We start from the raw sequence: 22,955 nt of genomic DNA on the forward strand, positions 1-22,955 counted from the left end.
ATATGCTCTTGAATTTATAGATGTAGATAATTTAATCCAAATAATATGTATTTGTGATTCATAGTTTGATTTGTTTTTATTTATCAAATGATAAAAATAAATTAAGCATTTTGCAAAACACGGTAAGCGTTTTATAGGATCTGTTGATCGTATCCATCCGTAGCTGGCGCTAGTCAAGATGGCGAGACCCAGGGTAAGTCAACACGTGCGACTTGAGCAGGTGGAATTTTTATTTGTAGCTCTGCCAATCAGGATCGTATAATGTGATCACACTCTAAATACGAATACATGTCATAGGAACGTATATCAAATAGTTTGACATAAATCAAAGCAAGAAGACATTATTTTGGCCGTGGAAAATAACTGCTAAGGGCCTTTCAGTTCAGCGGTGCGATGGGTGGCGAGCTAGCCGGCCGGTCCCGGCCGCAGGAAGGGAGGCGAGATCGTACTAGTCTACTAGCTGGCGCGAGGTCAGGTGTTTATTTTTTATTTATTTATTTATTCTCCACTCATGGGATGGATTGGCGCGAGGTCAGGTGTGGTGCGAGAGAAGCGCTACTGATCTTTAACTGGTTAGCTGTTGAGTGTTAAAACAACTTTAAATTTGAGGTGGAATTCATTGCAAGACTGCTACAGAATATGTTGAGAATAGTTTGATTCTGCCTTGACATTCCATTTCTGGTCCTCCCTAGGCCCCGCCCAGGCAGTTACTGCAGTCGCCAAAAAGCAGACATAGAATTTATCATGAAACAGTAGGATTCTAATATTGTTAATTTACAATTCTTCACTATGTCTATTTATTTCTAGAGCTATAGGCCATGGCCATAGGCCCTTCATATCTACACTAGCCCGACTAACGAACTATACACAACCCAGTTGCTGTATAAATAGCGACGGGGCTGTACCATCACGACCCACAACACAAAGAGAGCTCAGCGATCGCATTGCAATCATTTTGAGTTTTGATACTTAAGATCATTTGTGACCCGCTACAACAAAAGGATCCTAAAGTCGCTGACGGGCGAGCCAATCATGGCCCAGAAAAATGCTGATTTCAGGCCTTTCCTTAGATCATTTAGCTTCGAAATTTCGGCAGATGATAGAAGATACATGTATTAGACTACAAAATTATGTTGAAAACAGAAATCCAAACGTTTTGACAGATTTTGGTGATCTGACTTCAAACTCGATTTTCTCGGCTCACCCGTCAGCGACTTAAGGATCCTTTTGTTGTAGCGGGTCACATTTTTTGTCACCTCAAACTCATCTAATGTAAATCTTCATTAATGAGACTTCATATTTATGCTATCAATATTGACAATGACATACACATTTTACATCTTACCGAAAATGATGATAATATAGCATGTGTGAACGGTACATCGTCTTTCACGCCAGGCCATTTTGAATACTGTAGTATCGGGAGTTCATGCAATCTGAATGCACTTTTAAAAGGTCATGCTGTCGACCGTGCTGCTAGTAGCTACCAAAGAGCGCAATCATGCAATAGATCGCTGCACTTCAGTTCCAGCCACGCACGGGCACGCATAATTTGCTGAGTGGTCAACGCACCATTTTGAATTCTGCAACGATGGACCCCGATGGTCAGGGATTGCGCTAGAAAGTGCCATTTTTTTGTTCAATGGATTATTGTTAGGGCTCTCTATGGACTTAGTACCTTCTGTAATACAAACATGCACTTTACGAGAGTAACGTACAAATGTCTATAAGTAATATATAAATTGATGTAAGTTTTGTAGTTGTGTTGTGGTTCCCCACTTTGATGACGAGGCTTTGACTGTCTGACGCTGTGCGGTCGGGCTATAGCCCGACCAGACACAGTGTATATGTATAGCGACAGGGCTGTGTATAGTTAAGTTAGTACAACACGTAACATAACAGTGAAACACCGCACTAGCTAGGCCCCTCTAATCCAGGCAGTAGGCCTACTACTATTGTAGGGCCTACTATAGTGAGTCGTATTAATTTTGAGATCTATTTTCCTTTGGGATGCAGGCATCGGTTGGAATGTAAACCTTTGTTGGAATGTTCGTGTCATTTCACCTGTATGCAGTTTGGAAGTTCTAGGCCTTGCACATTTATTGCAACTTACCCATGGCCGTGGCATTCACACAGCTCAAGTTTCAGTTTTACTCAGAAACTCTATTTAAAATAAGCTTTGTCTTTTTCTCTTTGTTTTTTCCTTGATGCATGGATATATGGTGTGTTGTTGTAGTTCTCATCATGATACAGTTGAACCTCTCTTATCCGGACAAATCGGGACCGGGGCTCATCCGGATAAGGGATTTGGCCGGATACGGGAGACTCAATGCTTTATACATGTACATTAATACATACACATGTACTGATGTAGCCCATTGTAGTACCACATGTAGTAATGTGTATACTGCAACCTTTTCATTGTTACATTTGGGGATGTTTGGGGATGTTGAAATATCTGAAGGTAAGCAATTTGGAAGGAAATTTGATGTGATGTATGTTAATCATGTTGGAAGTAATATGTAATTCATGTGTGTTTGTGTAGGAGTTCTCAAGGAGTTGGGGAATCCCCCTTTCCTCCCGTAATTATAAAAAAAAAAAATCACGGCGAGATTGCGTCCGTACAATAGAGAGATCCGGATAAAGGGAGGCCAGATAACAGAGGTTCAACTGTAATACTAGATATCTGGAGGACTTGTACTAGTGAATGTGAAGCTGAATGTAGACTGTCACTTAAATTTGGAATTCCACTCAAGTAGCTTTAAATGGTGCCAATCTTCCTGCCATGTCTATCTCATCTTTTGCCCATTCATCACAATCAAGGCAAAATTTGCTGCTGGGAAGGGGAAGCGACTCAGCAACATCAAGAGAGCCAACATCGGCACCAACAAGAGACTGAAGGAGAGAAAAAGTCAGATCAAGTCATCCATTGCAACAAAGGTGAAGGCTGGAGGATTTAGCAGGAATGAGAAGCAAAATAGCAAACCCAAAAAGGCAATGTTTGCCTTTGCTGCAGCTCAAAAAGCCGGCTACTTCCAAAACAAGAGGTAAGAATCTGAGCTTCAATTTTTGAGTACTGGTGTTGAAAAGTTAGTTATCACCTCACCATTTGTCGTTGTTATTGTTGTTGTTTTGTATCCCTGATTCCTGTGTCTTTGGCAGCATCTCACACCAATTATTTACAATGCTTTATACCTCACAAATGTTACTTTAAGTGGGCTTAAATCTTTCATTGTTATCACTCATTCTTTCATATGTCTATATTTGCACATGACATGCATTTCTATGATACTGTGCTCCTCTTTGAATCCTGACAATACAGAATTAATTATCAACAAAGGACCCCAGAGGAGGATGAGGAAGAGGACGAGGAGGTCAAAGGGCATGAGGAGGAAGAGGAGAGTGTGATTGATGAGGATATGGAAGAGGAGGATCTGGAGTATATTAAGTCCATGGCAGGCAGCTCGGGATTTCTTGCCAATTTGGAAGAGAGGTATTGAAATTGTTGTTAACACTTTGATCACTATTGGCATCATTTGAATTCACTATCAATTTGTAGTTTATACAATGATATCCTCCCTTTTTGAATACCATTACTCAACAATAACATGGTATGACATGTGAATTGTTGAAATAATTGATGGTCACAATCAGTTGAGAAGTAATTTTGAGGATGAATATTCATAAAGTTACTCCTGAAGATACAAATAGGTTGCACTGATTAATGATAAATAAATGCTTCGTAGGAAGGTATTCAGTGAAGATACATACTTTAATATGTGTGTAACCATGTTCTACATACAGTGGAGTTTGTTCTAACTTTAGACTTGTCCCAGATATAAGAAGGTTTATAAAATGTCATAACCACTACTGGTTGACAAAAGTCTGGATACCCTTGATTAATTAATACTTTTTACATGAGAAATGTAGAGTAGTGGCCAGAATGTTTCAGTTGAATATGTTATAGATTATTCAGTGCATGTGTACTAGAAGTCCAGGTTTTCAATCTTGCTTGTGCAAGCTATTTTATCCATAAAACCCTCTCTACCCAGGCATATACCAACAAACAGATATATACCGTACCCAACTAGGCAGAATGTGAATGTTACTGATGACTAGCAGTATGATATAATAGTGCCATGAGCTTCAGTTCTATGGAGTGAAAATGAAATTTTATGAAAGAAAGATTGTATGCAGTAACATCGTTTGTATCCAAACTGTAGCACGAATGACCCAACCAAATCTCGGAAGGCCAAGAAGCATGAGAAGGAGAACAAGCTGGCATCGTTTGAAGAGCGACCCCGCCTCACTCCATCTCACACTGGCCAGCAATCAGCATCAAACATGAAGGCTCTGCTCCCCATCAAACATGCCGGGGGCTTAGAGTACCGGTGGATCCAACAGGAGGAGGAGAAAGAGGAGGAGGCAGAGGATCCTGAGCAGAAGACGGAATTGGATGAGGACAAGATTGGTGAGAGTGGTTGAACTGGAAATCCCTGTCAACCTCTACACTCATTGTATGCTTCTCTCTCTTTTCTCTCTCCTTTCTATCTCTTTCTCTCTCTTTCTTTCCTTCTCTATTCTCTATCTATCTATCTATCTATCTATCTATCCATCTATCTATCTGTCTATTTACAGTGCACTCCCGTTATAACGAACACGGTTACAACGAAATTCCGGTTACAACGAAATAAAATTTAGGGCCGCAACATTATCAACTCTATGTATTTTTATTGTTTATTCATTCGGTTATAACGAAATTTCGTTATTACGAAAGAAAACTGCCGGTCCCGAGGACTTCGTTATAACGGGAGTCCACTGTATCTTTCTTTCCCTCTATCTATCTATCTATCTATCTATCTATCTGTCTATCTATCTATCTATCTATCTATTGATCTATCTCACATTCTCTGGTTATTTTCACGTTTGTGAAACAGAGAATGAATTCCTCTGCTGGGTATACAGTGGACTCCCATTATAACGAAGTCCTCGGGATTGGCAGTTTTCTTTCATTATATCAACATTTTGTTATAACAGAACAAATAAACAATAAAAATACATAGAGTGAATCATGTTGCGGCCTGAATTTTATACTTCGTTATGACTGTGTTCGCTATGACGGGAGTGCACTGTAATGTGTAAGTACAAGATATTGAGTTCAGAAGTCTAAATTTTGTTATTCTGTCAGATGGGTAACATCTTTGTTGTGTCATTTTTATTGAGTTTGGTGGAAGTGTTGTTTGAAATTCATTTCACTTATATTAACTTCCAAACAGATCAAGAACCTGCACTGCAAGCCATCAGCACCATACAACTCTTTGCTCAGCGGCAGGAGAAAATTGTGCAGAAGAAGCAGAGAATAGCGATGCTTGCCAGCTCGGTGGTGGAAGACCCTGAGAAAAATGTGAGTATACTCTTTAACTCCTTTCCTTTGTTTCACTTGTGCCTTGGAGTAGAACTGACCATCAAAAGAAGTTAATTTGTGATGAATAGTTATGTGTCCAGAGATACAACTTTGGAAAACTGGTAATATACCATGTGAAAGGGAATGATGATGTGATACAGTGCACTCCTGTTATAACAAACATGGTTATAATGAAATTGCGGTTGAAACAACAAAATGAAAATCCAGGTTGCAAAATCATCAGCTTTATGTTTTTTATTGTTTATTTGTTTGGTTATAATGAAATTTCGATAAAACGAAAGAAAACTGCCAGTCCAGAGGACTTCGTTATAACGGAAGTCCACTGTAATAGGTCATTTTTATGCCTCCGCCACGAAGTGGTGCCGGAGGCATTATGTTTTCGGGTTGTCCGTCCGTCCGTCCGTCCTTCCGTCCGTCCGTCCGTCCTTCCGTCCGTCCGTCCGTCTTTCCGTCCGTCCGTAATGAATTTTGTGGACAAGGTAACTATCAAAAGCTGTTGAGGTATCCTGATGAAACTTGGCATGTATGTGTATTAGGGGGTGAAGTTGTGCCTATCAACTTTTGGGTGCACGTGCTCAAGGTCAAAGGTCAAAAGGTCAAGGTCAAATACATAAAATTTCACTATTTCCACCATATCTATGCAATGCCTGAAGATATTTTCTTGAAACTTAGTGTATACATGTATTACCCAATTTAGATTCTCTGGTGAAAGTTTGGGTCATGAGGTCAAAGGTCAAAGGTCAAAAGGTCGAGTAAAAGTATTAAAACTTCTTTTTTTTCTCTGTAAATTGGAAAATTGTTCAAGGTATCTTCATGGAACATAGTATATATACATGTACTGACTGGCAGTGATTATCTAGAGAATGTAGGGTTCATGGGGTCAAAGGTCAGGGGTCAAAGGTCAAGTGCAACACTTCAAAATTTTACTATTTCCCTCATGTTCATGCAATGCCAGCAGGATTAGTATTTTTTTTTTACACTTGGTGTATGCATGTGTAACCTAATAGAAATTCTCTGGAGAGTTTTTTTTTCTTTTTCTTTTTTTATTGCCTCAAAGGTCAAAAGGTCAAAGATCAAGTGAAAGTGCTGAACTAACTTTTTCCTCCATATCTCGGAAGTGGCTCAATTTATCGTGAAACCTACTGCATATCTATGCATGTTCTACCTGAAAGTGATTATCTTATGAATTTTAGGGTCTAAGGCCAGATGAACATGGTAACAATTTACTATTCAGTACAGAAATTGCACTTTTTCTCCATACCGGTACCATGAAAATTACTCAATGCATAAATGTATGAATGGGTCAAAGTCAAGTTAAAGTCCTTAAATCCCCAAATACATGCTCTCCTATTCATCCAATTAAACCAAGTTCAAGGAAGGTGAACATTCAACACATTTCTGACAAACTTGTCATTTCAATATTTTGCCAGTTTTGTGAAAATGTAATCACACATTGTCCACATGGACTATCTAGACCTATTAGGAGAATCATGCATTATGGCGGAGGCATACCAGTCGCCATAGCGACATTTCTAGTTTTTTCTGTCATTGATCAAGTTTACACAGATTCTCACCAATTTGCATTAATAATTCCTTCAAAGGATAAATTCTTCTTAGATAATAAACCTTAGTGCAATGACAGGGAAGTGTCATAAAGTGCTGTATTCTAATTGGCTCATATTTTGCAGCCTTTGAATGCAACTTGACTTGGTGTTTCTAATGCAGGATTCATATAACTTGGTGTTGATATGACATTTTTAGTGTATATACTTTGTAGACAGAATTTGCACCTTTGTGTCAATTAATCATTGTGTATATACTGTGTAATTTGTAATAGTATCTTTTTTTGTCCCCGCCGAACGAGTTTGAGCAGGGGACTATGAAACGGGCTCCGTACGTGTGTGTGTCTGTCCGTCCGTCCGTCCGTCCGTCTGTGTGATCAAAATGTTCAATTTGCTACTTCTCTGTCATTTATGAGCCAATTTTGATTATGTTTGCTTTATATGATAGCACTACATGGAAGCTTTGAAACTGCTACACAGAATTTCAGTTGTGACCTTTGACCTTGACCTTTGACCTATATTGTACATTTGCTTCAAAATGCTACTCCTTCGCCATTTCTAACCCGATTTTGATTCTGTTTGCTTTATATGATAGCACTACATGGGAGCTTTGAAACTTGTATACAGAATTTCAGTTGTGACCTTAGACCTTGACCTTTGACCTATATTGTACATTTTGCTTCAAAATGCTACTCCTTCGCCATTTCTAACCCGATTTTGATTCCGTTTGCTTTATGTGATGGCACTAGGTGAGGGCTTGAAAACTTCTACACAGAATTTTGACCTTTGACTTCTTTGACCTTTGACCTTGATTTTTGACCTATATTGTACATTGGCTACAAAATGCTACTCCTTCGCCATTTCTAACCCGATTTCGATTCCGTTTGCTTTATGTGATGGCACTAGGTGAGGGCTTCAAAACTTCTACACAGAATTTTGACCTTTGACTTCTTTGACCTTTGACCTTGATTTTTGACCTATATTGTACATTTTGCTACAAAATGCTACTCCTTCGCCATTTGTAACCCGATTTCAATTCCGTTTGCTTTAAGTGATGGCACTAGGTGAGGGCTTCAAAACTTCTACACAGAATTTTGACCTTTGACTTCTTTGACCTTTGACCTTGATCTTTTTACCTATATTGTACATTTTGCTACAAAATGCTACTTCCGGCAGGGACATATATTACGCAGCGCGTAATTTCTACTTTTCCTTGTTCCTGTTTGTAAATCTAGTGATTGTTCATATACAAATACTTCAAGTAAGCAATATTCAGGACTGTAGATGACACTGAATACAACAGTGACATCATAACCAGGACCTGGAATTACACAACCTTCTTCAAAGATCCTTTGATATCCTGTTCCTTTCACTCTCTCAGGTGAACAGACTGAAGGACCTCCGAGCCATGCTGGATGTCCAAGAGCCGGACATTGTAGTGACCACACGGAAGCTGGTGATGCTGTCTCTGGTGGAGGTGTTCAAGGACGTCACACCGGGCTATAGGGTCAGGGAGTGGGGAGAGAAAGCCAAAACCACCCAGGTAAATCATGCATCAGTCGTATTGATGATAAGCTGCAAGCTTCTTTGTATGTCACCATATAAATGGAAGGGATATGCCACATACTGCTTGTTCAGTGGTGAATATTCTTGGAAGAGAAGATATATATAGATATCTCCCAGCATTCTTTCTTTTTAAGAGGATCGGGGGGGGGGGGGGACGGGGGGGATGCCCAACAACAGTAGAAAGAGAGGTGAAATCATTTTGTTACGGAAATCTTTTTGGAGATATTTTTATGTCTGGGTTAATCAAGTAGAGTGAAAGACCCAAGAAGATGGTAATATATTTATTACAGTTAGCAATAAGAGATGAGATAGTACCAAACAGATTTTCTTTTTCTTTTTTGGCAATTTGATTAGATTTTCTGCAAAAGATAATTTTCTAAAATTTATCAAATCAAATTTCCCCATAAAGGTAACCACCTGTATAGAGATAAAATTGCACATCATATAATTCCATTTTTACTCAACTAGTCAATCAGAAATTTTTTTCAGTCTAAATAAGTATAAAGTATCATATACAGTATCATCATGTTTTGTGCTATCATTTAAGATCCAAAGCATACCAGTGCATTTTATCTTGTATTATGTTGATTTTTATTCTTCCAGCTCAGCAAAGAAGCAAAACTCAGGAGAGATTTTGAGGAAGGTTTGCTAAAAAACTACAAGTTTTTCCTGGAATTCTTGGAAAGGACAATTACAGGTATGAAGTGATGTTTATGAAAATGTTGGTATGCCTTGCGGGAGACACTAGAATGTTTTACCTTTAGCTCTTTCTTCATTCAAAGACATGATGTGCCTGGCTGACACGAATCTCTGACGTTTTAGTGACCTCGGATTAACAGAAAGGAAATGTCATTTTTTATATCCCTAAAGAAGTTTAAAATAAATCACTTCAATTGGCCTTTTATGTTGATAGGCTTGTTGATATTGCTTAGATATTACTAGGCTTTTTCATTGCTCATAAGTAGTACTCATTTCTAGGAGAGCAAATTATTAACTATTAAATTAATTGAACAAAATTAGAAAGTATTTGGACAGTAAGAATGTGAGAGTAGTAATGCATAAAGCCATATGATGATACTTTTGAACGCTGTTTGCTGCATTAGTGTTGAAGGAGTAATCTAGAAGGTTAAGAAGGGAATCATAGGGGTTACCAGTAAGAGTCATGGTCTGTACATTTCATTTCAAATCAATTTATCATCCGCAGAGGTTCACAAGACCAAGAAGCAATTGAAGAAAGACAGTGAAAAGGAGGCGGCAAGGGCAAAGCCGAGACTGGTCCTCCCAGAGGCGGCTAAGCTGAGTCTGGCGGAGGTGGCTACGCGATGTCTCTGCACCTTACTCAACGCACTGCCTCACTTCAACTACAGGACCAACATCATCTCAGTGGTGGCCAGTAGGATGACCAGCAGACATGAGAAGGTGATGTATGGGGTTGTCATGGTAACAAGGCTTATAATGAGTTTGATTTGATTTGATTTGATTTGATTTGATTTGATTTATTCACAAAATACATGTACAGTGAACTCCCATGATAACAAAGTCCTCGCGACCGGCAGTTTTGTTTCGCTATATCGAAATTTTGTTATAACCAAACAAATAAACAATAAAAAACATAGAGCGGATTATGTTGTGACCTGAATTTTTACCTCATTTTTAACAGGAAATTCATTGTAACCATTTTAGTGATAACAGGAGTGCACTGTACATACAAATGGTTTCCACATGGAACAATCATTTATATATCATATACATTTATGAGTGAACCATCATAAGCTATTCAGTCAATCTGTCAACATGTTGCGTCACTTTTTTGACAGATCTCCACGGAGTGCTGCCAAACCATGAAGAAGCTGTTCAAGGGAGACTCCACTGGGGAGGCATCCCTGGATGCTGTCCGCTACATCAGCCGCATCGCCAGAAACCATGGTTACCAGATATCACCAGAGGTTAGCCCATATTTAGATGTTTAACAAAAAAAGCCACAGTTTGTTTCATTTACTGTACCCTTTAATGTAACTGATGGAGAGTGTGCAAAAAGGTGTCTGCAATTGCAGAAAACTTGAAAATTTATTGAAGTTTGAAAATATGTTTCCAACCCTGAAAAGTTTTGGGAAAACACAGAAATTACCAGAAAGTCATAGGGGGTCATAGAGATTATTTTATCAGAAAACTATTCAGGGTTAAGTGTGTAACAGGTGGTCTGACAGGCAAAGTACATTTTGCTGGAGGATGGCAGAGGATTCTACTGATGATTTCACCATGCAAATTACACCAACAACAACAGAAGTTGTCAGACCGACTATAATGAGTTTAGTGCTATTAGTTGAGTCTATTTTAGACACTTAGCTATAAACATTGTGAGTACATTTGATACCCTCAATGACATCTGCTTGGAGCTTCTATACTTTACCATCACTGGATGTTGGACAACAAAGACTTTATTTGAGAGTTTGCATGATGCTGTAAATGAAAAAGGGAGGGTTTTACCGCAAACTTATCTTCTTCAAAGACTTTATTTCCACATGTGTTTTATCTCTTTGTTGTGGCTTTGCAGGTCTTGAAGACTTTCCTGTCACTGAGAATCAAGGAGGTGAAGACGGGGAACACCGCCGAGGAGAACCGAAAGAAGATGTTGGAGGAGAGGAAGGAGAAATTCAAACGTCTCTCCCGCTCCCAAAAGAGGGTGAGTGGGCTGGCTAGTTCTGTGGCTTTGATTGTGTGCCCACAGGTTTAATATTCTTTACAGATATGCTTACATAAGCAGACAGTTACTTCATCTGTTGATTGTGGTCTGATGTTATTTCCTACATTGAGAGCCATCAGTAGTAATATTGTAAGGACAAGTTGATTTTGCTATAACACAATTCCCATAGACACCTGCCCGACAATACTCGGGACCAGTCTTTAGCAGGGTTATGACAGGCTTCTGGATTAAGCTCTTTACTCTTCAGTATTAATAGCAGGTTACTAGTTTGTGCTTTACACGGTGTCAGTGGTAATTTTGAAAGGGCAGTACAAGTGTATGATTAGACGCTCTGTATTGCTAACACAGATACAATTGTGAGTGTGTTGCATATGGGAAGATTCAGATGTCACAAATAGTCATTTTTGTTATTTCCTGAGGAATAGCAGCTATAATGAAAAAGTTGTATCTACTTTGAGTGCTGTTTAGGAGATTCATAGGTTGTTGCAGGCAGTGACATTCTGACAACATTAAAATCACCATTGCTATGTCATTTCGGTTTGACGTATCTGTAATGTTACTGGTCAGAGCACTATACAAGTAATTTTGCATTGAACTTTGCTTACACTTAGTCAAGGTATACAAGGTGAAATTGGCAGTGTGTAAAGTGTCTTGCTGTGTTTCTCCGACAGTATCACAAGAGACTGGAGAAGCTGAACAAGGAACTGCAGGCCACAGAAGCACAGGAAAACAAGAATAAGAAGCTGAAATTGGTGAGCATTTTAATAACGTTTGCTCTCTCTTTTTTTTGCGTGTCATATGTTTGGTCATGAAATTTCATGTCATGAAATAAGATAGTGATGACCAAAATAATAATTTTTCGAAGCTTTATGTTTTGCATTGTCTGCGCCTTGAAATGGTTGCAGATGTCTTCTAAACAATATCCTTAATTAGCCCCATTTAATATATCATATTCTATGTTATGTAGAGCTGCCATGAATTAGCAGCAAATGTACTTACCACAGTACACACTGAACTGCTCACAACTTTGCCCTGCAGTTATCGATGTGACAGGAATCAATGTGACTTGCAGTAACTATAATAAATGCTTTGTAAAACATGCCCCTGAGCACGCAAATTACACTATTGTCTTTTTGCTTTCTTTGCACGACCTCAGCACACAGAGATTGTCCAGATCGTCTTTGCCACGTACTTCCGCATCCTGAAGCGTGCCAGCCATTCTGTGATGCTGCCCTCAGTGCTGGAAGGACTGGCAAAGTTTGCGCACCTCATTAATGTGGAATTCTTTGATGACCTCATACACGTACTCCACAACCTTGTGGAGAAAGGGGTGAGGACATTTCTAAGATGTCTTTGTTGAAAGAAACGTTGAATATACAATAGAAATGAAAAGGTCTGATGTATTAGTAAACCAGAAACATATTTCAGTGCAATAAGAAATACTTGAGTCTGTAGGCTAGGTGATCATGCTATTACTACTTCGTCTACAACTGCTGCTGCTAAAAATTTATGTTATAGCTCCAAAGGTTAGTTCTCCTTTGGTTCTTAAAGAATGTTCAACTCGAATCATATGCGGTTGTTGGAAACATCACTTCTAGCTCACCACTAACTTTTGCAAAGTATGATGATACCATACAAGGATTCTGTGGACTTCTTTATACATGGAGCTGATATTCGTGGAAGCAGTTTAGTACTCTTGTGTGATAACATTGATAAATAAAGTGTATAAAAAGAAATAAAATTATGAAGTCAGACCTTTTTTCCATGAACACATTGTCACAAGCCTTAAAAATTCTCTGAATAATTTGGTGCTTCTATTAAAAAAGAAATGATGCCTTAGATGTTGCATTATTGCAAAATTGAAGACAATGTTTTCCTTACCCCTCATTTCCTGCTCCACCATAGGATCTGAAGTACAGGGAATCTCTACACTGCACCCTGACGGCTTTCCACATTCTGTCGGGGCAAGGGGAAGTCCTGAACATTGACCCCAGCAAATTCTATGCTCACCTGTACATCACGCTACCTCTGGTTCATGCAGGTAGGCTGCCGGATAACTGGGCTGAAACTTAACTCTCACAACACCTCATGTTTCTGTGTTCAGTATGGCTGATGGGTTAATATCTGAGAATATTGTAACTTGTGTAAAGGGACTAATTTTTCATTCATACATGGACCCCATGGAAGACCAGCTTAGGGTAGCTGAATATGGCCTATCCAGCCATATTCTTAGATGGAAAATGAACAAACAAACATATGTACTTGAATATGGTACACATTATACAGAGTACAAACTCAGGATTTGACTGTATAAACCAATGAATGAAGCATTCTCAAGTCCTTGTCTATTTTCATAGCAGCTGTATGTAGAGGTGTCCTGTAAGTGCATGAGAAAAGATTTAAATTTATTGATACTTAAAGGCAGATGGATACATTCATTGCTGAGGAGAGTGTTCAATTCATTTTATGGTATTAGGATTTATTCTTAAAAGATAAAACTTTTTTCTATTTATCATGCACCGTGCATGAAACAAGAAGGTGAAGTTATCTCTATATACCACATAGAAACTGAAGTCAACATTTACTAAATGTAATTATATAAGCATATGATCGATTAAACGATGGCAAAAGAATGGCTTTTGGCAATTAGGAACCTCCACCTGCCTGGGTCATTATCCCAAAAGATCCATTATGTATGCCAGGTATCTGCATTCTCATGTTTGATTTATGTCCATTGCCAGGAGTGAGCAGCGAGGATGCAGGGTTGGTGTGTGAGTGTCTAGAGGTCATGATCAGCAAACGTCGTAAGCAGGTCACCGTACAGCGTGTGCTAGGTTTCCTCAAGAGGCTGGCCACACTAGCCCTCCTGGGTCTTCCCAACGCTGCCATCGCTTACCTGGCTACTCTTAGGAACTTGATGAAGGTGAGTGGGATGAAGCATCTTATAGGGAGACTGTAGAGGATATTAGGGGGTTGGGATCATCTATGGATAGAGAGATGATGTTTATAGTGGAAGTGTGAAATGAACATTTAACCCTAATCAGGCTGGGCTTTTTTGGCTATGCTATATCTGGGGGGGGATTCCGCCCGCCCCCCTTCAGATCTCGCCTATGGAACGCGTGATCGCGCCGAAAATCGGCACACGCGACGCCCGCGACGTATACTATCAAAATGTATGGTTGCTGCCTCCGAAAAATTTTTCTTATATTTTATATTAATTAATTATTGTAATTTATGCATAAAATCAGTATTGGGCTCTAAATCACTTATTAATGTTCTAATTAAGCTAATTTCTTTTTAAGAATGTTTCTTGTATCATTCTCCTGAGACATAGGAAAAAAAAAAAATCTGTATCGAAATTAATTTCTTATGTATTTGATTGTTTTTTGAATTTCTTATGTATTTCTTTGTTTTTCGACCTTTTGTTTTTGTTTGTTTTTTGGCCAAAATTTGTCACAGACATTTTTCGAAGCTTTATTATGCTAAAATAAATTAATTTCATCCATTCTAAGTCAAGATATGAATTTTTATGTGAATTAATTGAAAAAACACAATTTGCATTGGATTTGTACACAAAATCACGTTTTGGAGCAATTTTGGTGTTGACCAATTTTTTCGAACGGGCGTCGCTTCAAAACGATACGCGCGGGTGCAACAATTTTGGTCTCAAAAGTTGCGCGATACTTGAAAGAAAAAAGTCATGAAACATGGCGGCGGGAGCTTATCGCACTGCCAAGATATTGCGTGAAACGTCGAGGGGGGGGGGGCGGATTCCGCCCCCCCCCCCCCCCCCCCCCCCCCCAGCCTGATTAGGGTTAAGGTATTGCACAGGCTTTAGTAAACACAAACAGGAAGTTGGAATGTCATGAAATATCTTAAAGTTTCAAATATTTTCATGATGTAGGTTGCACTGACACAGGCAAATAGGATGATGTTAAGGCCCAGCGATGCCAACTGAAACTTATGTGCAGTATTTTGTACCGTGTTTTGCCAAAAATACTTCAGGTTTCATGGAAAATAGTGTTTTTACCAAATTGTATTGCCACACTTGTGTATGATAAATTTACTATTTTTCCTCCAACAATATGCGCTTTCAGCCATCAATATTCTGCAGTGCTGCTTACAAATTAGGCATCCCTGAAAGCCTCAAAACTGTGGCCGAATTTTTTTTTTTCATAAAAAAGAAATGTCACATTGATTTTTTTTTTTTTTAATTAGCATCTAAAGGTCACCTTTGCTAAATCTTTACAACACAATGATATTGTAGTGTGGATATTATGTACCAGAAATGTTAGAATGAAGGGCACAGGTTAACATTTTCCAGTATCGTTTTAGACAAGTTAATCCTCTGTTTTAGAGCCAAAATTATATTTCAAAAATTCCTCTTTTTGCAGTGGTACCCCAAGACGGATGTTCTCCTTGACAACGAGAGTATGGGGAGTGGGATGTTCTCCCCAGAGCTGGGAGACCCTGAACACTGCCACGCCCAAAACACTGCTCTGTGGGAGCTTCCCGTCCTTCAGGTATGCCAATATTGGAGAAAATTTTTAGTACAATATTGTAAGAAAATGTTGTTGATGCATAAAGGGTACCTGCTGCTTGCTCTTTTCTTGTTCTTTGAAAAACAAACTCTTCATTGCTATGAATTCTTCTCAAGAAACAGGGTGTGTGCTAATTACACATTATGTCTCCGATATGAATGGTACTTTGCCATTCATTTATCACCTTGAGTTGCAAAAAGCTATTCTCAGCCTCTTTCACTGTAAGTACTTGTGTACTTGTCAATTTATTGATTAAACTGGTAATACTCAGTGTAAGTAGGATTTTATTTCATGTTTAAAATTAGTTGGTGTTATCTGAAACAATTCTGTGAAACATTGCAATTCTTTAATCTACTGAAGTCACACCAATTAAAACGTCTTTATAAAAGATATCTTAAAGCGAGTTTTTTCTTTGGTTTGACAACAGACCCACTATCATCCGATGGTGAGACAGTATGCCTCCTACCTCGCTAAAGGTTGTCCATCAAGCGGCACAGCTGTTCCAAGGACAGAGCTAGTGAGGATGTGAGTAAACACTGTGATTGTGTCATGTAGCTTTTGTGCACTTTGGTATTTCTTGATGACGGCATTTAGCCAACCCGAAGTTGTCTCCTTTGCCGAGTTCTGAGGTGAAGTCACTTCAGGAAATGAAATGCTGCCATGATAGTGGATGTCCTCTGGGCATTTCTTTGTTCAGGTACAGCTTTGAAGGACGTCACCTTGGTGGCTGATTAATGTTGTTAGTCTGTACATAATATGAGGTACATTGGGATGCTTCTATCTCAGCAATCACCCTGGGGCTTATCAGTCTCTAGAAAGTTGCTCCAGAGAGAGCGTTGTTTGCGGGTGTACCTAATGGATAGGCTTAATATTCTAGGGGGAAGTTGCGCCAAGAGTAAGACCTACAGGGCTGCAGATGGGTATTGACACATCTGGATTGTTATTTTTGTCTTATTTCAGGACCTTCAAACTTTTGTTTTATTTAGTTTGAGTAGTATTGAGTGGCATTGTTAAAAGATTAAATCATGTGTCATCCAGTTTAAATTGTCTTTGTAAGTACAGTCAGCTCTGTATGAGTCGAAGTTGCAATAGATAAATATCATTTGACTTGAACATACTTTCTCCAGTCCTGAGGACTTCGACTCATAAAAAGTTGACTGCATGTCACCAATACTAGGGTCTGAAATGTCAGTATTCAACATAGCTCATTCTGTGTCGAAACTTTGAACAGGGCACCCATGGAGATTGTCAAGTCTTACAACCCTTCCGGCATGAAGTTCAACCCTCCACTGCCTCCAAAACAACCAACCATCAGCAAAAAGGCCATGAAAGCAAGGGTAAGGGTGTAATCTATATCATGGTTAACTGCATAAAACTCAGTTCTCCTACTCAACTCTCAAAACCAGCATGGTTAACAGTCACATGTGTAACTGCTAGTTTGATGTCATGTTTTCACTTTTTGTGTGTTTAGTGGATTCCTTCTAGGATTATAATATCAAGAGCAATTACACAGCACTTTATGCACGCAGCTATTGCTCAACTCTGGATTGGTACTTGGTATAAGAGAAACATATTGACCAGGAGATAAAAGTAGAACCATAGTTGTCCATTTTCCATAGTATCACTCAATTTGCAATTGATAAAAATAACCATTAGAACAATAAGCAATACTTTTACTCATATGTTTAAATCTTTGTGTCTCGAAAAGTTCCTCTCAAAGCAAGTCTTTCTTCAGGGAATTTTTCCCTTCAAGTGTACATCAACTCAAAATTGAATACTGTTATGTAATATTCAGAGGATGTTCAGAACATGTACTATACTACTACTCCCATGACTGAGAGATTTCATCAATCAACCTGTCCAAACACAAACTCAAAGTGAAGGCCTGCAAGTAGTGGCAAATTTGATTAGGAATTACTTCCACTGTTAAAAGTAAGAAGAATCCCTCTCTTGATCTGGTTTCATTTCATTCTACAGGCAAGACAAGGGAGAATATCTGAAGAACTCTTTCTACAGGAAGAAATGACCACATTGGTCAGTCAGTGTGAGGGACAGGTTCCAGAGAACGTTGACTTCAGCTCAGCTTGGTGCAACAGTTTGCAAGATGCGGAAGAGAGGAAGGGGTTGTGCTTGGTGGAAAGCAGGGGAAAGAAACGAAAGATGGAAGTGAAAGGAAACAGAGCAAGTTTTCGGAGAAGAAAAGGGAGATCAGAGCAGCTCTCTTCTGGAAGCTGAGGACAGTCAGTGGTGTTACGAGACTTTCATTTGATGAGACCAGTGGTAGAATCATCCCTAGGCCCATAAGAACTAATGTTTGTATGAGCAAGCTAAATATTCAGTGATCAGTAATTACTTCACCATGATTATTTCATGGGGCTTGTCACTGCATAGAAGTGCCTCAACAACCCGGATTACTTCACCTCAGACCTTTGAGTGAACACTTGATAACTTATGTGGTTATCAAAGAAGTGTAAGAAACTTGTTGGAAAAATTGCAAATGATGTGATAAAACAAAGCCATTGATGTGGTGTAATAAATTGGGGATTTACAGGCATAATGGTGTTTGAGCAACACCTCCCTCACCTGTACACTACACATAAACACACAAGTACACTAATAAATATCTGAATGGAGTAGGGAAAATCCTTTCATATATATTTTTCTTTCTTATCCTATGTCTCTGGCAAAGAATGAAATGATCATCTCCAGTACTGCACCTCCTTTGCACACATGGTAAATTTAGCCTCAATTTACACTCCATATTTCGAGGACAGTCTGCTAATATTCCATGGACAGCAACAGATTGACTCTTTCACACCTGTGAAATCATCTTGTTATATCAAAGTTCTGTTATATCAGGGTTATAAGAACAATGAAGTAGAAAATTTTGAATTTTGTGGCAAAACAAAAACAACTTGGTTGTAATGAAATGACAATTTGTTACATTCATTTTCTAAATATTGAGTTTACTCCACTTTCAAAACATGTACAGTTGAACTTCGTTTAAATGAGGTCAGATATAACAAGGTAATTTTGCAGGTCCCATCCTGTCATATTCTTTTGTCTTTGGCCCTGATATCACAAGATACCCAATATGCCAAGGACATTTCATTGGTCCCAAACAGCTTGTAATAACAAGGTTTCCTTGTACTGTACTTATATGTTAAAGGAGATTTTCACACAGATGTATATTTTGATGGATTGTTGGTGACACATTGATATTTTGAGCAGATTTATGATGCATACTTTTGAAATAAAGATACCAACAAGAACACAATGTGCCTGATTGAGTGTATTCAGGGGTGTATCCAGGATTTTTTCTGGGGGGGTCGTAATCACAATATTTGGACCTTTATCTTTGCGAGGGAGCGATGCGACCTAGGCCGAGGGAGCGGAGCGACTGAGCGGGGGGAGGGTGTGGGAGGGGGGTGTCCCCCCGTGCCACGGTAGGGAGTTTTTGAATTTTATATCTTAAAATGGGGCCATTTGGTGCATACAAAAGTGACTTTTTAGGCATACTTAAAAACCCCATTTATGTTAAAATTGGTGATAAAACCTGTGTTGGTCACTTACAAGTTTGTGAATCGGTAACTTGAAAACTGCATTTAGGCCTAAAAAAAGTTGCTGACTAGCTACACCTTCTTGAGTACATAGTAAAAAGTTTTGCGGACCATTCAATACTAGTATTCCAGAGTTGACGATACTTTCAGAGATAGTCAATCCTGCCTAACTTTGCCTCCGAATGTAGTAAGAAAAGATTCTAGAACCTCTTTGAATTGCAGTGTCCTATAACTAGAAGCAAGTAAGGAGCAGGCGAGCGCAAGCAACCGCGCGTTGCTGTGCTGCCCGGCTGGCAGGCCGCGGCGGTTGTCATAGGGTAAGGCGCGTGTAATAGTAGGCCAGCTGTAAGTGTGTAGTCTAGTCAACCAGTTCGATGAGTTGCTGATGGGAGACAGAAAAATCGGTAAACATGGCAGTGCGGCTTAGGCCTAAGCCTTAGAAATAAGGTATGGCAGATTAAAACTAAGTTACGAAATTTATGAGGTTTTTGACAATTTGCTGGAACACCACCGGGTCACTTTTTTTTCCTGTTGTATATAGATAGGGTAAAAAGCCCTTGAAAAACAAAAATGTCTTTTACAAAAAGTGGACCTTTTGAAAAAAAATTTGGGGGGGGGGGGGGGGTCGTACGACCCTCCCGACCCCCCCTTGCATACACCCATGGTATTTCTGTAGTAGTAGTTCATTCCAATGTCTTTTGTTAAACATATCAATACTTCAGCAATGATTGACAGATGAGGTCACAACCAGAATCTTGGTTTGGAAGGGTTTTTGTTTGTTTTTTTTGTGGGCGTATCCAAGTGATCTGAAGAAAAGTAGAAGAAAAATTATTTAAAAATATATGGATTGTTTCTAGATATTCGTTTCACTGCAAAAGTGATGTTGAGGGTATCATGAATCAACACAAATCAACAATCATTTGTATGTCATGAATTAACAAGAATGGGCAGATTATCACTGAAACGGTGAGCTGAAAGATAAGTTATCCTTCAAGTCAATAATGAACTACACTCTGTACGTCTTTCCTTAATGAACCCCAACAATCTGATGACCACAGACTGGTACTTAAGGCATAAGGTTTCTGCCAAGTGACAGCAGAGCCTGAGGGAAAGTCTGGTAAATTGGAAATGGAAAACCAGGGACTCTGTGTGAGAGAGAGAGAGAGAGAAAGTTGTGGCAGAGATGCCAACAAGTACCAGAAAGCAAATACACTTTGTACAAGAGAGATACCCGACAAGACAGATGGAAATGAGTGAGAAGTTGCATATGGGTGAGGGATGATAGATGGAAGAAGAGATGGCAAATGAAAGAGAAATTGCAGATGCTGGAAGAATAGGCGCGGTCAGACTGGCAAAAGATCGAGAAGTTTTAAGATCGCAAAGTTTGGGCCATTGGTACGCACGCAAGAAAGAGTGCGCCGTCCGATGGCTACTGATTGTGACGTAACAGCGCCGTCCGATGGCTACTGATTGTGACGTAACAATGCACATCTGTACAATACAATGGCCTCGCGCGTCAGAGGCACCCCCCGCAAACATATTGGGAAGTTTCGCGGGAAGATTGCGGCCACACTGGCAAAACTTCAAGATCTTAAAGACCTTGATTTTAAACCTCTGACCACAGTCTGACCGCACCTAATGTGTAGGAGAGGGAGGGAGAGGAAGAGCCAGATAATTAACAACTTTGCAGATTGTCATAAGCGACACTGGGGTAACAAAGAAAGTCTCCTTGTGATAATTGTTTGTGGCCATGAAGTTCATAAGTTTCTTTGTACTGTATTTCATCATTTATTAAATTGTGACTCAATGAAATGGCAAACAAAATGAAATATAACATACATGTACATGTGTATATATGAGAAGATTGCTGGTGAGGAAATGATGACCAACTAATAAGAAATAGGGAAAATATTGCAACGGAGGAATATTGTCAGTGAGAGTAATGGTGAATTGGTGCATCAATCAATGAACACCTTGATGAAGAAAAAAAACCACATACATCGTATATTGTACAAGTACCAGTTACACAATTACAGTACATATTATGCACACACACACACACACACACACACACACACACACACAGACACATATACATGTATATCACATCACAGACAAAAATGAGCATGTACACAAGCTCACACTGACGACATCGGCCCCCCTATGTTCAGTACACATACAGTGGACTCCCGTTGTAACAAAGTCCTCGGGACCAGCAGTTTTCTTTCATTATATCGAAATTTTGTTATAACTGAACAAATAAACAATAAAAAAGCACAGAGCAGATAATGATGCGGCCCGAATTTGTACTTCATTGTAACCGGAATTTCATCCGACTGATGTCGCTATGCCATTTCTGGCAACTTGGGAAAAATACGCGCCGTAGACATAAAGCCTATAATCGGCTGGTTTTGATACCTTGCCTTTAATCACAATTTTCAGTGTGATGACGTCATCAAAGTACAAAACAATGACATGGTCTTGAAAGACAAATGTTCAAAGTACAACACCTCAGTCGTCGTCATTACATACTATGATCGGTTTGACAAAGTCAACCTGCAAAATGTTGCTGCAGTCGAAGCAATGTGGTCTCCAACACACAAAAAAGAGGGATATGGCGTGTGTCTGTGTGTCTGTGTGTGTGTATAGGTGCGTTTATATACGAACGTGATTTCTACATGGACGAATATGTAATACAAAATTGAAGAAAAAAAGTAAAATAGCTAAGTATTTTGTTTCGTGATCTTGTGGGGTTCGAACCCGCAACCTCAAGTCTCTGAGACGTCGCCTTTAACCACTCGGCCATACGTCTCGGCGAGAAAATATGAGGAACGTAAACTTATGTATGTGAAAGCTGAATCGGGAATCGTTTTGTCCACATTCCATTCTCATTTTCAGTTTTAAACTGCAAAATTGTCAACCTGATGATGAGATTTCAAAAAATAAAATGCATGATTACTGAAGCTTATTGTCTCAGCTACAACATACTTAAGTTTCAGAGGAAATGAAGCAAAATCAGCTGAGATAAAGGTGCTTAAACGTTGTCAAGTCAATGCATGGTTTTAAAAAAAATCACCTCCCATAGACAATACACGTAAACTTGTCCGATTTTGCATCTTTACCTTTAATCACAATTTAAGGTATGATGACGTCATCAAATTTCAAAACCATGACTTGGACTTAAAAGGCAAATGTTCAAAGTACAACATATCTGAATTTGGGATAATATTGAGCTTAAACAACAGAGATACGAGCAAATGAATGTCAGAAACAGTACCTCAAAAAAATTAATTCCACTTTTTTGATTTCAGATGATGATATGATGACGTCATAATGTATTTAGGGAAATATTGATACTTGAGACGTTATTTTCAATTCATATGCTTTTGTAATATGCAATAAAAACATAGGGTCACCTGACGTTTTAAAGAGCTATGGCGAAATAAACAAAGACATGTTTTTCGCTATATTTCCACATAGACGCGAACACGAAATTTCAACTTTGACGCCAGCGCATTCCTTTGTTATAGGTCGAAATTGATCGGAAATCAATGGATATTGTTACTTAATGTATCAGGAATCCAAATCTGTCAAAAA

At 39.0% G+C, this 22,955-nt stretch overlaps 1 protein-coding gene across 1 annotated transcript; it reads left to right on the forward strand.

The window, feature by feature from the left end:
* Nucleotides 1–178: 178 nt before the first annotated feature.
* Nucleotides 179–18,977, forward strand: LOC139724354 (nucleolar complex protein 3 homolog). Its single transcript, XM_071635506.1, has 18 exons — nucleotides 179–193; nucleotides 2,824–3,047; nucleotides 3,323–3,493; nucleotides 4,224–4,471; nucleotides 5,283–5,404; nucleotides 8,369–8,530; nucleotides 9,157–9,250; nucleotides 9,758–9,972; nucleotides 10,371–10,499; nucleotides 11,108–11,236; nucleotides 11,929–12,009; nucleotides 12,414–12,587; nucleotides 13,163–13,298; nucleotides 13,999–14,180; nucleotides 15,652–15,780; nucleotides 16,226–16,323; nucleotides 17,030–17,135; nucleotides 17,776–18,977. The coding sequence occupies exons 1-18, from the start codon at nucleotides 179–181 to the stop codon at nucleotides 18,031–18,033; spliced, it is 2,673 nt and encodes an 890-aa protein (XP_071491607.1). The 3' UTR covers nucleotides 18,034–18,977.
* The last annotated feature ends 3,978 nt before the right edge of the window (nucleotides 18,978–22,955 follow it).

This window comes from Diadema antillarum, unplaced genomic scaffold, assembly GCF_040938485.1.
Source record: "Diadema antillarum isolate AM-2024a unplaced genomic scaffold, OU_Dant_1.0 scf00000211, whole genome shotgun sequence".
NCBI classification, from domain to species: Eukaryota; Metazoa; Echinodermata; class Echinoidea; order Diadematoida; family Diadematidae; genus Diadema; species Diadema antillarum.